Source organism: Cajanus cajan, chromosome 1, assembly GCF_000230855.2.
Source record: "Cajanus cajan strain Asha chromosome 1, NIPB_CcT2T_4, whole genome shotgun sequence".
In the NCBI taxonomy this organism is placed as follows: domain Eukaryota; kingdom Viridiplantae; phylum Streptophyta; class Magnoliopsida; order Fabales; family Fabaceae; genus Cajanus; species Cajanus cajan.
Genome location: NC_138517.1, coordinates 31,522,296 through 31,539,641, shown reverse-complemented (window position 1 = coordinate 31,539,641; position 17,346 = coordinate 31,522,296). Strand labels below are relative to the sequence as shown.

At 30.6% G+C, this 17,346-nt stretch overlaps 2 protein-coding genes across 6 annotated transcripts; both read left to right on the top strand.

Annotated features, from left to right (window-relative positions):
* Nucleotides 1-1,260: 1,260 nt before the first annotated feature.
* Nucleotides 1,261-6,414, top strand: LOC109792247 (disease resistance-like protein DSC1). Of its 3 annotated transcripts, XR_014427568.1 has the most exons (6): nucleotides 1,261-1,401; nucleotides 1,788-2,900; nucleotides 3,009-3,308; nucleotides 3,402-4,870; nucleotides 5,314-5,625; nucleotides 6,024-6,414. XR_014427568.1 is itself a non-coding variant. In XM_083059147.1 (5 exons), the coding sequence occupies exons 2-4, from the start codon at nucleotides 2,178-2,180 to the stop codon at nucleotides 4,830-4,832; spliced, it is 2,454 nt and encodes an 817-aa protein (XP_082915273.1). In that variant the 5' UTR covers nucleotides 1,261-1,401; nucleotides 1,788-2,177; the 3' UTR covers nucleotides 4,833-4,870; nucleotides 6,024-6,414. The 3 variants fall into 3 exon arrangements, 2 of the variants coding, with proteins under 2 accessions (XP_082915273.1, XP_082915276.1); XM_083059147.1 differs by lacking the exon at nucleotides 5,314-5,625; XM_083059150.1 differs by having other exon boundaries at nucleotides 5,314-6,414.
* Nucleotides 6,415-10,212: 3,798 nt separating this feature from the next.
* On the top strand, nucleotides 10,213-13,129 carry LOC145949372 (uncharacterized). Of its 3 annotated transcripts, XR_014427569.1 has the most exons (3): nucleotides 10,213-11,603; nucleotides 12,279-12,340; nucleotides 12,744-13,129. XR_014427569.1 is itself a non-coding variant. In XM_083059157.1 (2 exons), the coding sequence occupies exon 1, from the start codon at nucleotides 10,240-10,242 to the stop codon at nucleotides 11,563-11,565; it is 1,326 nt and encodes a 441-aa protein (XP_082915283.1). In that variant the 5' UTR covers nucleotides 10,213-10,239; the 3' UTR covers nucleotides 11,566-11,603; nucleotides 12,744-13,129. The 3 variants fall into 3 exon arrangements, 2 of the variants coding, with proteins under 2 accessions (XP_082915283.1, XP_082915289.1); XM_083059157.1 differs by lacking the exon at nucleotides 12,279-12,340; XM_083059163.1 differs by lacking the exons at nucleotides 12,279-12,340; nucleotides 12,744-13,129 and adding an exon at nucleotides 12,047-12,218.
* Nucleotides 13,130-17,346: the final 4,217 nt, after the last annotated feature.

The following is a 17,346-nucleotide window of genomic DNA, read 5'->3' as shown; positions in this document are numbered from 1 at the left end:
ATAAGATGAACAAAATTGATCAAAATCTTTGCAAGTGGAATTTATTTACTTAATTTGGTAACAAAAAAATATCTTACACAACCCATTATTCTCCCTATGATGGCAGAAAAGTTTGCCTGATGATTTGGTACATATATGGAGTCAAAGAACGTGCAGAAGAATAGTTTGAGGCATTCAGACTCATCCATTCATCAGTTCCCATTTTTTCAAGTGAAAATGCCGTTTTACATGTGTAGTAGTTGGTGGGGGAGGAAATAATTTTATTTAATGACCAGCATGAAGCACGCAGCCATAAAAACAAACATTTGCGGGTTGAATCAGTTGGACATATGTGTAGGTCTTTATATATAATCTTATCTTTCTTATGGGGTCTAGCCAATTGTCTTTGTTTAGTCTTTTATATATTATTATTTTATAATATTGCAGTTCTCGGCTGTACGTAAAGCTAAAATACAATTGTTTTTCCTTCATTATTGTATATTTGTGGTACTTTCCATGAAATTGCTTCTAAATCTGCAAGATCAGTAGAGTGACACTCCAAAACATACGTGATAAAGGTTTACTTCGAACACTAATATTCAAGGTCAACGACTGTTTTCCTGTGATCTCCGTCGAGCATACTTATCCGGAAAAAAAAGCTGGTATTCATGTTTTTACATATGACTTGTTCTAGACATATCAAGTTAGTTTCATTTTTATAATAAACTGATTTTTCCATTTCATTTCAATCTTTCTTTTTCTTTGCAGTTATATTAATTGTGGCTGCACTTGTTGCGATCTAACACCATACTTTGTGTCTGAATTGTTTAGGAAAACCAATATGTTGTATTTCTTTGGCTCTTGTTTGTTTTTTTGTCTGTTGTTTTCCTTTGCCTTTCGGTTGTTTCGAAGACTGAAAGGTGGTGTAGTTGAGGAAAATGTAAAACCCATCTTAGAGTCAGAAAACAACACTCCTCAAGTGAAGTACGATGCTTTTGTTAGCTTCAGGGGTGAGGACATTCGTTCAGGGTTTCTTAGCCATTTGATTGACACTTTTCAAAGGAAGAAAATAAATGCATTTGTAGATGATAAAAATCTTAAGAAGGGAGAAGAAATATGGTCAGAACTTGTTGAAGCAATTGAAGGGTCATCCATTTTGTTGATCATATTCTCACCAGGCTATGCTTCTTCTCGTTGGTGTTTAGAAGAACTCGTGAAAATACTTGAATGCAAAGAGAAACATGGACGGATTGTGATTCCTGTTTTCTACCATGTAGAACCCTCACATGTACGACATCAATTGGGGAGTTACAAAACTGCGCTTGCTAAGCATGAAAGAAAACATAAGACCAAGGTGCATCTCTGGAAAAGTGTTTTGAATAAGTCTGCTGATTTGTCTGGGATTGACTCATCAAAATTTCAGTAAGATGTTTTTTTCCCATAAATGTTCTATGTTTTCTTGTTCTAATATAGTTTATATGCTTATTATCATAACATGATTGGTTAAATTGCAAGATGATATTACCTTTATTTCTTAAATTAGTTATATGCTTTTCAGTCATTACCTCTGCTACTGGTTTTATTTTAGCCAATACTGTTATGCTAGAATTCTGATTGATCAACGATGCTTTGCTTGTCCATTGAATTTTGTGGTTAAATTACTACCATGTAATAGATTTTTGTATATTTCAATTTCTAAATGTTAATTTCTTTAAAGATTTTTGGTCTTCTAGATAGATCTGACATAGTCTCGTTATTTACTTTACATTGATTTTTAACACCAAACTCTTTTTGCTTGTATCATATAGAAATGAAGCTGAACTGATTAAAGAAATTGTCAATATTTTGTTGTCAAAGTTGGCTGAACCACACGCTAACTCAAAAGGACTTGTTGGAATTAATGAGAAAATTGCTATTGTGGAATCAATGATACGCAAACACAAAGAACCAAAAGACGTTTGTCTTATTGGAATTTGGGGTATGGGCGGTATTGGCAAGACAACCTCGCAGAAGAAGTATTTAATAAGTTACTGTATGAATATGAAGGCTGTTATTTTTTAGCAAATGAAAGAGAACAATCAAGCAAACATGGAATACTTCCTTTGAAGAATGAAATCTTTTCTGAATTGTTAGAAGGTGATGTGAAAATTAATACATTGGACACATTGCCTGATGATATTGTAAGAAGAATTGGTCGCATGAAAGTGTTTATTGTTCTTGATGATGTGAATGATTTGGATCACCTACAAAATTTACTCGGAACTCTTGATAATTTTGGATCAGGTAGCAGAATAATTGTAACTACAAGAGATGAGCAAGTGCTTAATGCTAACAAAGCTGATGAGATATATAGGCTTACAGAACTCAGTCCCAGTGAAGCACTTCAGTTTTTCAATTTGAATGCCTTTAACAAAAGTGATCTTCACAAGGAGTACAATGAGCTATCAAAAAAGGTGGTCAATTATGCCAAAGGTGTTCCATTAGTGCTTAAAGTTTTAGCTCGTCTTCTTTGTGGAAAAAATAAGGAAGTATGGGAAAGTGAATTATCCAAACTTGAAAAAATTCCTCCTACGAAAGTTTACGACAAAATGAAACTCAGTTTTGATGATCTAGATCGCAAAGAGAAACAAATTTTTCTAGATCTTGCATGTTTCTTTCTCAAATTGTCTACAAAGATAAATGTAGATAATCTAAAATCTTTACTGAAAGATGATAAAAGTGATAATTCAGTGATTTTTGGGCTAGAAAGGTTGAAAGACAAAGCTCTGATATCTTTCTCAGAGGATAATATTGTGTCTATGCATGATAGTTTACAAGAAATGGGATGTGAGATTGTTCGTCAAGAGTCTATTGAAGACCCTGGAAGCCGCAGCCGATTATGGGATCCCAATGACATTTATGAAGTACTGAAAAATGACAAGGTTTAAATCCTAACTAATTATATCTTTTTAATGACATATGAATTTTCTTTATTAGAGAAATGTGGCTTTTTGGTGATGGTTAAAAATTTTCTTTAACATTGATGGCAGGTTACTGAGGCCATTAGAAGCATACGAATTCAGTTGACAACAGTTAGGGGACTAAAGTTAAGGCCTCACATATTTGCTAAGATGAGCATACTAAAATTTCTGGAAATTTCAAGCGAATTAGATGCATATGGTTTCGAAAATCAACTTGGTGAAGGACCTCTATTTTTGGCAACTGAATTAAGATTTCTTTCTTGGGATTGTTACCCTTTAAAATCCTTGCCACAAAACTTTTATGCCGAAAAACTAGTAATATTGAAATTACAAGTGAGCAAAATGGAAAAACTTTGGGATGGAGTGAAGGTAAATAAGTATCTCACTGTTATAATTTTATTGTTGCATCGTTGAGACCAAATTAACTAATTTAGTGCATTTGATATCTCTGTTTTATTACAGAACCTGGTGAGTTTAAAAGGTGTTTACCTCGAGCATTCTTATGAGTTAAAGGAGCTGCCAGATTTATCTAAAGCCATAAATCTTGAAGTATTGGATCTCTCTTTTTGTTATAGGTTGACTACTGTGCATCCATCTATTTTCTCTCTAGCCAAACTTGAGAAATTGAATCTTCGTTACTGTGGATCCCTTACCATACTTTCAAGTGATTCCCATATGCATAGCCTCAATTATCTCATCCTTGTTTATTGTAAGAATCTTACTGAATTCTCAATTATATCAAAAAATATGGAAAAATTGGACTTATCATGGACAAAGCAAATGAAAGCACTTCCCTCGTCATTTGGACATCAAAGAAAGCTTAAATCACTAAATCTAACAGAAAGTGGCATTCAGAGGTTACCTTCATCCATCAACAATCTTACGCAACTGCTACATCTAAACCTAAGCTGTTGCCGTGAGCTTGAAACAATACCAGAGCTTGCCCCATCACTTAAAACTCTAGATTTTAGAGATTGCAAGTCACTTCAAAGTATTCCAGAGCTTCCCCAGACCCTTTTATGTTTAGATGCTGAAAACTGTGAATCACTTCAAACTCTACCAAAGCTTCACCCATACCTTAAAACTCTAAAACTCAGAAACTGCAAATCACTTCACACCATACCAAATCTTCCCCCTTCCCTTGAAACTTTAGATGCCCAATCTTGCAGTTCACTTCAAACTCTACCAATGCTTCCCCTATCCTTGAAAAATATAAACGCTAGAGATTGCAAATCGTTGAAGACAATGTTATTGCTCCCTTCAACATCTGTTGAACAATTAAGGGCAAACAGGACACGAGTTCTGTTATGGAATTGCTTGAACTTGGATCAACATTCTCTAGTTGCTATTCAGTTGAATGCACAAATCAGTGTGATGAATTTTGCAGATCACAATAAAGTTGTTTATGTGTATCCTGGAAGCTTTGTTCCAGAGTGGTTGGAGTATAAGAGAACAAATAATTATGTAATTATTGATCTCTCTTCTACTCCATCCTCTCCCATGCTTAACTTCATTTTTGGCTTCGTCCTTGGTAACTATGAAGGAACAGCAATTGAAAATGAACTTACAGTTAAAATCACTTTAAGTGACGGTGATGGTGAAGGTGAAAGGGACAGTGTTGAAATGATCATAGATTATTGTCGTTGGACAATTGAGTCGAATCATGTGTGTGTGATGTACGATCGAAGATGTTCTAACTTCCTAAATAGTAGAGCCCAAAATCAAACAAGCTTTAAAATCCAAGCTCAAATAGTGTTACACACATATCACACACTCTTCAGAAAAACTACTGTCATGCGGCCGGATATGGTACTAGGATTCGGGGTCAGTGCAATAACCAGCTCGACATATAACAATTTCATTCAACAAATGTCAATGTCTCAGTTCCATTAAGCACGTGGAATTGGGTTGTGTGCTTCCTATAATCTCAGGTATTTCCTTCCTCCAGTCTACAACCAAATCTTTGATTTAGAAGACTCTGTCATTTCATATTATATTAACTTATTTGGTTACAACATTAAGTTATTAAAAAGTTAACATTTGAACCTACTAAGCTCTTAAGCAAGTAAGTACAAGTAACTATTACTCAAAAGACAACAATATGCAAGCCTACTAAAAACTACGGAGAACCCTTACTGAAAAGGAATATGACCATGGACGAAGTAATGATTGTGATAATTAATTTTCAAGTATGCACATTACAATTGTGGCTCTACATGGTTGTAAATTTATAGGATAAGGTATATATTCTGAACAAAAATGCTAAATCCTCCGAATTTAAATTCCAAAATATCTTCCGAACGTTAAAATTTTTTGAAAAGTCAAATGTGTAAGTTCACTGACTTGAATCTTTTGTGTTTGGAAAAAATTTCAGACGATGGATTTGGACTATACAGCATTACTCTATTCTGAAACTGAATGTTTTGGTCTTGCTTTGGTGTTATCAATATTTTTGTAGCAAATAAATAAGTTATTTCCTTTAATTCTTCCCTTACCAGCTAATGAAGATCATATAATTTCTCAAGTTGTATCACTTTTTCTTGATTATGACATATTTTGAATATTAATTCTTCCATTACCTGTTACTGTGTCTTTATGCTGTAAAGTTTTTAAGTTGTACAAGGTCTAGGCGAGACAAATGCTCCCCCTACCTTGACTTCCTCGACCCCAAAGTACATAAGAAAAGGTAAAATTAACTGCTAGTTTAAAAAAACTAGTCACAAGGTACTATTGAGTGTACTATATTTATTTTTTAAGTATTGAGAAAAAATTATCATAAAAATGTGATGATTGATGAGGACTAAATATGTAAAAATTAAATTAATTAACAGAACTTTCTACACTAGTTGTCTATGTTTTTTAGGCTTCATTCCATATTCGAAACACACTATTCAGATGAAAACATTGAATAATCAGATTTCGAGTTGGTATGATATTGTTGTCACTATATTCTTTTGTGTTATCTATTTCTTTCATGTGATATGGTTTGGTATAAAGATTTGACAAAAGACTTAGTTGAGGCATTCAAATTCATATATTCAACAGTTTCCATTTTTTCTTGTTTGGTGAAAATTTCCTTTTCAGAAGGGATGATGCATTTAGCCCTAACACATGAAGGTTGTGCACTATCTCTTGGTTATCAGAATCCAAAGTGCTTGCATGGAATCAATCAGTTGTACTTGCTGCAGAAACCATCCCAAAATTATCATAGGTAGTATCAGAGAAGGAAAATGGGCAATAAAATGCTTAGTAGGAAGTTGAGAGCAAATAATTCTATTTGATTGCCAGGTTGCAACCACAAATTAAAGTTGATCTTTTATTCACTTTGAGATTTGTGTGAAAGTATGTTTTTGAGTCTCTGTAATAGCTGCACGTGGAGTATTATTTGCTTCACTACTTTTTTCAATTAAAATATTCATGTTAAAACCATGCTATGGTGTTATTGAAAGAAAAGTCCTAAATTCGTGCTTGAAAATGTTAATTTCGAGTTACAAGAAATCACACAGAAATAACTGTTGACTGTTGTTATTTAAAAATAGAGAAATTTTACGGTACTCACTATAATTGTAGGGTACTGGAACAATTATTTTATTTATTTATTTTTATTTATTGTAATTACTTGTTTTATTTTTATTTTTATTTAATATTTTTAATTATTTATCTGTATAAAATTTTCTATATCTTTGTATTATTTTTATATTTTTTAATTTATATCTTAATGTAGCATCTATTATAATTAAAAAGTTTAATATTAATATTTTGTTAATATGTTTTAGTTTTTCTTTGGTGATATTTTTTTTAATTTATAGTATAAATTAGTTTTTCAGTTGTATTATTTATTTTTTATTTTAATGTTTTAATAATATTATTATAATTTTTTGTTTTTAATTTTTTAATTTTTTCATATATAAACAAAATTTGTTATGAAAATTGATCTTTGATTTTTTTTAATTAGTCTTTTTTATTGATTCATTTTATACAAATTTTTAATCTAAAATTTATGTTATTTTGAATTTATTTTATAAAATTTATTTATTCACATAATTTAATATACTAAAACCCTTCGATTTTCATGGGTACCATAACATTTCCCTTAAAAATATACCAAGTTGATAAAGAAATTAAAAAATAAAATATAATGTTTTGCTTGGATAATTAATATATTTATTTCAAACTTTATTAGATAATTTTAAAAGAAATTAAACCAGATTTATTCTTTTAAAATTTGTTGGGGGTTATTTTATTAGTTATTTATGAGTATTATTTTTTATAAGTTATTAGACAAACATACTCTACAAGATATTGTCCGCTTTGAGCTTAAACGGTTTTGCTTTTTAGCCATTACTCAAAAGGCCTATTGATTATTGAAGTATTTTTGTATTATATAAGTTGTTATTTCTTTTATTATTTTATCGATGTGAAACTTGTTTGTATGCCAATAAAATTTGCATGCAATTTTAAAATGAGAAAACCACAACTTAAGCTAATACATACTAACTAATAAAAAGCATGATTGGGAGGTTAGTTTTTTTTAAAGGTGTCCAGTCAGGTTTTTTTTTTTTTTGGCAGTAATTAATCACAGACAAATAATTGGATATTTCGTGTCAACAATTTAATTATAAAAAAATCTTAAATCATAATATTTTTGTTTAATATGATAATATATTTATATATTTAAATATAGTAATGTTATCTGTGTTTTAATTCGCTACAAGCTATTAATCTGTTGATGGGAGATTCTAATCCTTGTCAAAAGTATGTAATAAAAAGACAATTATGTTTATTAACATAGACAGTAATATTTATTGTTTAATATGATAATTAATATGTTTATAAATTTAAATACAGTAGAATGTTGGGTTAATATTTTAATAGATAGTCGGTAAATGACGTTGCGCCATGTCTTTGATGAAACAACAAATAATAATTTTAAAAATATCCGATTTATAAAACTAAATTGAAATTAAAATATATTATTTTACTTGGATGAGGAGTAAAATATAATTCTTTGCTATATTTATTCCAAACTTTATTATCCAATTTCAAAAGAATGTGAACCAGATTCTCACTTTGGGGTGGTAAAGGTAAAGAAGCAATTGCTTTATCCATCACTATTGTAAATTTGTCAATGAAATTGTTTCTTAAATTGAAAGTCATACGTACATATTCGAGGTTAATGTTAATCGCATGTTGTCACCATTTTCTTTTTATACCTGCTAGCTTCTTTTTCTTTAGTTTAGGGTTTTTGATTTTTGATTTTTCTTTTTAATTCTTTTATTTTAAAATTATGATGCATAATAAAATTAAATGGTTAATTAATGTTTTTTTTTTATTTCATGTATAATTCATATAAATCATGAAGTAATGTAGGAGAAAAAGATTGTTGCAAGAATGTCATTAAACTCAATTCCTCTCTTCTTCTTTTTTTTTCCTTTTATTTTCTTTTCAATCAAACAAAAGAAATATTTTAAATATTTTTAAAAAATATTACATGTTTAAATAATTTAATTAATATAATAATATATTTTATTTTAATTTATATTTTCATATTTTAAAATATATTTATTATATTAAAAATATATTTTATAAATTAAAAATAAAAAAATTAATTAAAAAATTACCTGACAACTCAATGCACTAAAAATAGGGACATTTTGTCCAATATTTTGAAGACAAGGACTTTCACATTATTAAATGTTAGAATGGATGTAATGGTAAAAAATAAAAGAAATAATAAAAAAAAAACCTTTTAAAGAAAGAAGATAAATGCTTTTGTTGATTATAGCTTCAGAAGGGAGAAGAAATATGGCCATCACTTGTTGCAGCAATTGAAAGGATCTTTCATTTCATTGATCATATTTTCACATCACTATGCTTCTTCGCGTTGGTGTTTAGAAGAAGTTGTGAAAATACTTGAATGCAAAGACAAATATAGGCACATTGTAATCCCTATTTTCCACAAAGTGGAACCCACACATGTAAGACATCAATCTTAGACATACAAAAATGAATTTGCTCACATAACACCAAATCTAAGAGCATAGTGCAAATATAGAGAGATGCTTTGAAAAAATCTGCTAAAATATTATCATAACATGGTTGGTTAAATTGCAAATGAAGCAACATTTATTTATTCTTTTGGTTGATATTATAGTTAACGTGTTTTAATGTCTTGTTTATGTCAACACTTATATTTATTTGTCATATGAGGAGGAGGGATTCGTCTGTTGCAAGGGTAAGATTACTTAAACTTATTTTTTTTAATAAATTATATTCTATATATCAAATTTTAGCAATCTAACTGTTGAATTTAAAGTGGATCATATCTGTAAACTTTTAAAAAAATTAAAAATTATTTGATACTTCGTTTCATTAATTCAAATCAACATATAAAATATATTTATGATTAGCCATCAATTTAAATTAATGAAACGAAATATTAAATGGTTTTTAATTTTTTAAAACATTTACAGAATTGATCTATGCATTAAAAACTTTAAATTCAACAGTTGGATCGGATGACATCCTTACTAGCATTGATGGATTGGTTGATCAATGTGAGGACACCTTGACTCCTTGGATCATGTTCTTCAAAGGTGGCGTCTATAACACCCCAATTTCTTTAAAAGGATATTTTTATTAGTAATGACATTTTTGTAATTACTGAGGACATTTTCGTAATTTTATAAAGGTATTAGGGGTATTTGAGTAAGTCGGAACGGGCTGTTCCGAAAGTGGGACGGGCCGTTCTGAGCATTAAAAATAAGCTAAATTTTTAAGTTGGGAACGGGCCTAGAACGGGCCGTTCCGGAAGGAGAACAGGCCGTTTTGCTGAGATTGAGAACGGGCTGTTCTGGTTTTAGAACGGGTCGTTCTGCTTTTTGGGAACGGGTCGTTCCGACTTTAGAACGGGCCGTTCCAGTTCAAAAATTTGCACAGATTCGAAGGATCCGGAACGGGCCGTTCCGAATTCAGTACGGTCGTTCCGGGTACCCCAGGTTGCCTATAAATAGGGGATAGCTAGGGGCTGAAGGAAATTCATAACTTGGAGAAGAGGTCCTAGAGAGAGAAAGAAGAGAGAGAGAAAGGGAGAAAGAGAGAGAGAAGGGGAAGGAAAAAAGGAGAGAGAAGAAGAGAAATCCAGTAGAGGAAGTTCTGCCTAGGGAGAGAAAAGAGGAGGAAGATAGAGGAGGTTCTGCCCTAGTTCTGGTCCCGGTTTAAGAAAAAGAAGAGGAGATTCTGCCCGAGTTCCTATTCATCCAGGTACGTGGGAAAAGGAGATTATTTATATGTATAGTACATGAGGGAATTGACTACTGTGCATCCATCTATTTTCTCTCTAGCCAAACTTGAGAAATTGAATCTTCGTTACTGTGGATCCCTTACCATACTTTCAAGTGATTCCCATATGCATAGCCTCAATTATCTCATCCTTGTTTATTGTAAGAATCTTACTGAATTCTCAATTATATCAAAAAATATGGAAAAATTGGACTTATCATGGACAAAGCAAATGAAAGCACTTCCCTCGTCATTTGGACATCAAAGAAAGCTTAAATCACTAAATCTAACAGAAAGTGGCATTCAGAGGTTACCTTCATCCATCAACAATCTTACGCAACTGCTACATCTAAACCTAAGCTGTTGCCGTGAGCTTGAAACAATACCAGAGCTTGCCCCATCACTTAAAACTCTAGATTTTAGAGATTGCAAGTCACTTCAAAGTATTCCAGAGCTTCCCCAGACCCTTTTATGTTTAGATGCTGAAAACTGTGAATCACTTCAAACTCTACCAAAGCTTCACCCATACCTTAAAACTCTAAAACTCAGAAACTGCAAATCACTTCACACCATACCAAATCTTCCCCCTTCCCTTGAAACTTTAGATGCCCAATCTTGCAGTTCACTTCAAACTCTACCAATGCTTCCCCTATCCTTGAAAAATATAAACGCTAGAGATTGCAAATCGTTGAAGACAATGTTATTGCTCCCTTCAACATCTGTTGAACAATTAAGGGCAAACAGGACACGAGTTCTGTTATGGAATTGCTTGAACTTGGATCAACATTCTCTAGTTGCTATTCAGTTGAATGCACAAATCAGTGTGATGAATTTTGCAGATCACAATAAAGTTGTTTATGTGTATCCTGGAAGCTTTGTTCCAGAGTGGTTGGAGTATAAGAGAACAAATAATTATGTAATTATTGATCTCTCTTCTACTCCATCCTCTCCCATGCTTAACTTCATTTTTGGCTTCGTCCTTGGTAACTATGAAGGAACAGCAATTGAAAATGAACTTACAGTTAAAATCACTTTAAGTGACGGTGATGGTGAAGGTGAAAGGGACAGTGTTGAAATGATCATAGATTATTGTCGTTGGACAATTGAGTCGAATCATGTGTGTGTGATGTACGATCGAAGATGTTCTAACTTCCTAAATAGTAGAGCCCAAAATCAAACAAGCTTTAAAATCCAAGCTCAAATAGTGTTACACACATATCACACACTCTTCAGAAAAACTACTGTCATGCGGCCGGATATGGTACTAGGATTCGGGGTCAGTGCAATAACCAGCTCGACATATAACAATTTCATTCAACAAATGTCAATGTCTCAGTTCCATTAAGCACGTGGAATTGGGTTGTGTGCTTCCTATAATCTCAGGTATTTCCTTCCTCCAGTCTACAACCAAATCTTTGATTTAGAAGACTCTGTCATTTCATATTATATTAACTTATTTGGTTACAACATTAAGTTATTAAAAAGTTAACATTTGAACCTACTAAGCTCTTAAGCAAGTAAGTACAAGTAACTATTACTCAAAAGACAACAATATGCAAGCCTACTAAAAACAACGGAGAACCCTTATTGAAAAGGAATATGACCATGGACGAAGTAATGATTGTGATAATTAATTTTCAAGTATGCACATTACAATTGTGGCTCTACATGGTTGTAAATTTATAGGATAAGGTATATATTCTGAACAAAAATGCTAAATCCTCCGAATTTAAATTCCAAAATATCTTCCGAACGTTAAATTTTTTTGAAAAGTCAAATGTGTAAGTTCACTGACTTGAATCTTTTGTGTTTGGAAAAAATTTCAGATGATAAATTCAGACTATATAGCATTACTCTGTTCTGAAACTGAAAGTTTTGGTCTTGCTTTGGTGTTATCAATATTTTCCTTCTGCATCATCTTTAGCAACTAATGAAGATCATATAATTTCTCAAGTAGTATCACTTTTCCTTGACTCTAGCATATTTTGAATATTAATTCTTCCATTGCCTCGTATTGATACTGTGTCTTTATGTTGTAAACTTTTTAATTTGTCCAAGGTTTAGGCGAGACAAATGCTCCCCTACCTTGACTTCCTCAACCCCAAAGTACATAAGAAAAGGTAAAATTAATTGCTAGTTTAAAAAACTAGTCACAAGGTACTATTGAGTGTACCATATTTATTTTTTTAAGTATTGAGAAAAAATTATCATAAAAATGTGATGATTGATGAGGACTAAATATGTAAAAATTAAATTAATTAACACATAACTTTCTACACTAGTTGTCTATGTTTTTTAGGCTTCATCCCATATTCCAAAACACACTATTCAGATGAAAACATTGAATAATCAGATTTCGAGTTGGCATGATATTGTTGTCTCTATATTCTTTTGTGTTATCTATTTCTTTCATGTGATATATGGTTTGGTATAAAGATTTGACAAAAGACTTAGTTGAGGCATTCAAAATCATCTATTCAACAGTTTCCATTTTTTCTTGTTTGGTGAAAATTTCCTTTTCAGAAGGGATGATGCATTTAGCTCTAACACATGAAGGTTGTGCACTATCTCTTGGTTATCAGAATCCAAAGTCCTTGCATGGAATCAATCAGTTGTACTTGCTGTAGAAACCATCCCAAAATTCTCATAGGTAGTGTCAGAGAAGGAAAATGGGCAATAAAATGCTTAGTAGGAAGTTGAGAGCAAATAATTCTATTTGATGGCCAGGTTGCAACCACAAAGTTGATCTTTTATTCACTTTGAGATTTGTGAGAAAGTATGTGTTTGAGACTCTGTAATAGCTGCACATGGAGTATTATTTGCTTGACTATTTTTTTCAATTAAAATATTCATGTTAAAACCATGTTATGGTGTTATTGAAAGAAAAGTCCTAGATTCGTGCTTGAAAATGTTAATTTCGAGTTACAAGAAATGACACAGAAATATCTGTTGACTGTTGCTATTTAAAAATACCAAGTTGATAAAGAAATTAAAAAAATAAAATATAATGTTTTGCTTGGATAATTAATATATTTATTTCTAACTTTATTAGATGATTTTAAAAGGAATTAAACCAGATTTATTCATTTAAATTTGCTAGCGTTATTTTATTGATTATTTGTCTGAGGGGATATTTTATGAGTATTATTTCTTATTACACAAATATATTCTACAATGATGAGATATTATCCGCTTTGGGCTTAAACTCTCACGGTTTTGCTTTTTAGTCATTACCTAAAAGGCCTCTTGATTATTGAAGTATTTTTGTGTCCAGTCAGGTTTTTTTTTTTTTTTGCAGTAATTAGTCACAGACAAAGTAATTGGATATTTCATGTCAACAATTTAATTATAAAAAATCTTAAATCATAATATTTTTGTTTAATATGATAATATATTTATATATTTAAATATAGTAATGTTATTTGTGTTTTAATTCGCTACAAGCTATTAATCTGTTGATGGGAGATTCTAATCCTTATCAAAAGTATGTAATAAAAAGACAACTATGTTTATTAACATAGACAGTAATATTTATTGTTTAATATGATAGTTAATATGTTTATAAATTTAAATACAGTAGAATGTTGGGTTATTTTAATAGATAGTCAGTAAATGACGTTGCGCCATGTCTTTGATGAAACAAGAAATAATAATTTTAAAAATACCCGGTTTATAAAACTAAATTGAAATTAAAATATATTATTTTACTTGGATGAGGAGTAAAATATAATTCTTTTCTATATTTATTCCAAACTTTATTATCCAATTTCAAAAGAATGTGAACCAGATTCTCACTTTGGGGTGGTAAAGGTAAAGAAGCAATTGCTTTATCCATCACTATTGTAAATTTGTCAATGAAATTGCTTCTTAAATTGAAAGTCATACGTACATATTCGAGGTTAATGTTAATCTCATGTTTTCACCATTTTCTTTTTATACCTGTTAGCTTCTTTTTCTTTAGTTTAGGGTTTTTGATTTTTGATTTTTCTTTTTAATTTTTTTATTTTAAAAATTCTGATGCATAATGAAATTAAATGGTTAATGTTTTTTTTTTTATTTCAAGTATAATTCATATAAATCATGAAGTAATGTAAAAAAGATTGTTGCAAGAATGTCATTAAACTCAATTCCTCTCTTCTTTATTTCCTTTTATTTTCTTTTCAATCAAACAAAAGAAATATTTTTAATATTTTTTTAAAAAAATTATATATTTAAATAATTTAATTAATATAATAATATATTTTATTTTAATTTATATTTTCATATTTTAAAATATATTTATTATATTAAAATATATTTTATAAATTAAAAGTAAAAAAATAATTAAAAAATTACATTGAGAAGTCAGTGCTCAACTCCCGATTTCCCAATACACTAAAAATAGGCACATTTTGTCCAATATTTTGAAAACAAGGACTTTCACACTATTAAATGTTAGAATGGAGGTAATGATAAAAAATAAATAAATAAATAAATAAATTCTTTAAAAGAAAGAAGATAAATGCTTTTGTTGATTATAAGCTTCAGAAGGGAGAAGAAATATGGCCATCACTTGTTGCAGCAATTGAAGGATCATTCATTTCATTGATCATATTTTCACATCACTATGCTTCTTCGCGTTGGTGTTTAGAAGAAGTTGGGAAAATACTTGAATGCAAAGACAAATATAGACAGATTGTAATCCCTATTTTCTACAAAGTGGAACCCACACATGTAAGACATCAATCTTATACAAAAATGAATTTGCTCACATAACACAAAATCTAAGAACATAGTGCAAATATAGAGAGATGCTTTGAAAAAATCTGCTAAAATATCAGGAATTGCATCATCAAAATCACTGTAAGCTCTCTTTTCCCCCATAATTCTTTAATTAATATATATATATATATATATATATATATATATATAAGTTAATCACTTATACACTACCAGTGTAAAGTTTGTTTACACTAGCAACCAATGTCACTATAAACGCATTTACTTTTAACAGTGTCATGACACAATTAAAAGATATAATTGGTTGCTAGTGTAAAAAAAATTTTACACTAGTAGTGTATAAATGATTAACTCTATATATATTATCATAAAGTGGTTGGGTAAATTGCAAAATGATGAAACATTTATTTATTCTTTCGGTTGATATTATAGTTAACGTGTTTTAATGCCTTGTTTATGTCAACACATATATTTATTTGTTATATGAAGATAAATTCTTTTACTTCAGGAATAAGTTTACTTAAATTTATTTTGTTTAATAAATTATATTTTATATCAAATTCTAACGATCTAACCATTGAATTTAAAGTTCTTAATGTATAGATCATATTTGCAAACTTTTAAAAAAAATTAAAAATTATTTGATACTTTGTTTTATTAATTCAAATCAACATATAAATTTTTTTTATGATTATCCGTCAATTTGAATTAATGAAACAAAATATTAAATGATTTTCAATTTTTTAAAAAATTTGCAGACTTGAAGAACTTTAAATTCAACAGTTGGATCGTTAAAATTTGATATAGAATATGAGTTATTAAATAAAGTAAGTTTAAGTAGATTTGCTCCTAAAATAAACGAATCCCTCCTCTTTGTCACATTATTTAATAATACATATTTATTAATTATATATATTGTATATAAATCTCAAGAATCTTCGAAAAAAAAAAATTAAGAGCAAATTACCACTTTGGTTTTCAACTTTGTGGAGCCTTATTATTGAAGTCTCTAACACAAAAAATGAAAAATTAATCCTCAATTTTTTTCGTTACTCATTCTACTCCCTGCTATCACTCAAATGCTAACATCGCTAGTTAACTTGTAATTGGGACATTATGATGGAAAATTCTAAAGAAAGGTGGACTAATTCTCTAATTAACTTGCTCCAAGCTCCTTGGATCTTCCTTGAGTGAATCTCTGGACTTGAATGGATCAAGAACAAAGGCTAGATGTGAGAAAAAATGGAACTTAAAGCACCTAAGCCAAGTGAACAGAGGATTTCTCACAAAGAACTAAACCTAGAAGCTTTCCAAGAACCCTAGTTTCTACACGCCTAATTGGACTTCAAGATGGAGAGAATTTGCAACTTTTGCATAATGCTCTGTATATTAATCTTAAAGTGACTACAAAGAATGAAGGAAAGCTCAATTTATAGGCAGTGAGAACTAGCATTGGCACCACCCATCTTGCTACACATTTGGGTGCCGAAAATTTTGAAATTCAAATGGAATTTGAATTTCAAATTCTTTGGCAGCCACATGCAAGACCATGTGCGGTCCCAATGTCATTTAGGTTGCATTTAGGGTTAGTTTGAGGTTACTTGGGAACCTTAGGTTAGCACATGTGCACCAAATGCATCCTAAATTACACCTAAATGTGATCCAATTTAGCTAACTTTGCCTATTTAAGCTTTTCTTCTCAAATCCTACTCTAATGGCCTAAATACAATGGTCAAACTATCCTAAACACTAGGAAATAATAAAAAAAGCAAAACGAGCCTAATATTGGATACCAAAATACCCAAGGCCCATTAAGTGCTAAAACATGTCCAATAACCATATGGTCCAAAAACTCTAATCTATGTGGTTCAAAATACAAGACCAAAATATAAGAAACCTATACTAATACAATACATACAAATAGTGTATAATTAAGATCTCAAAGTATGGCCCATGTGAAAAGCAACTTGGACCCACCAAGCCCATTGGGCTCTAAACTAGCCAAGTCTTCGTGTATCCTCCTAGCCATGGCTCTTGGTCTATGCTACTCCATCATGTTATGTGTCATGTTAGCAGCCACATAGCGCCACGTGTCAACCTATCTTGATGAATAGTGTATGACACATCATTAGGGACCAAAATGGTAGTTAAGTATGTGCCAAAATAACCTAAAAAGATTATCTAAATAAATACTGTCATACTCAAAAATCATGATTCTTGAAAATTACAAATTCTCGTAATCACAATTCTTGGGAATAACTAAAATATGTTTGGTTACTTAAAAAGATTCTTGGGAATATTCATCCAGGATTTTCATGAATTAAATATTTTTATTATAACGACCCAGCTGGTCACTACACCCGGCACAGCACACTAGAAACACCACACAGAAAAGGAACAAGTGTAT

Coding starts and splice junctions, on each gene's coding strand:
- LOC145949372 (XM_083059157.1), top strand. CDS start 10,240: ATGAGGGAATTGACTACTGTGCATCCATCTATTTTCTCTCTAGCCAAA.
- LOC109792247 (XM_083059147.1), top strand. CDS start 2,178: ATGAAAGTGTTTATTGTTCTTGATGATGTGAATGATTTGGATCACCTA. Junction 2,901..3,008: donor AAGTACTGAAAAATGACAAG/GTTTAAATCCTA, acceptor CATTGATGGCAG/GTTACTGAGGCCATTAGAAG. Junction 3,309..3,401: donor AACTTTGGGATGGAGTGAAG/GTAAATAAGTAT, acceptor GTTTTATTACAG/AACCTGGTGAGTTTAAAAGG.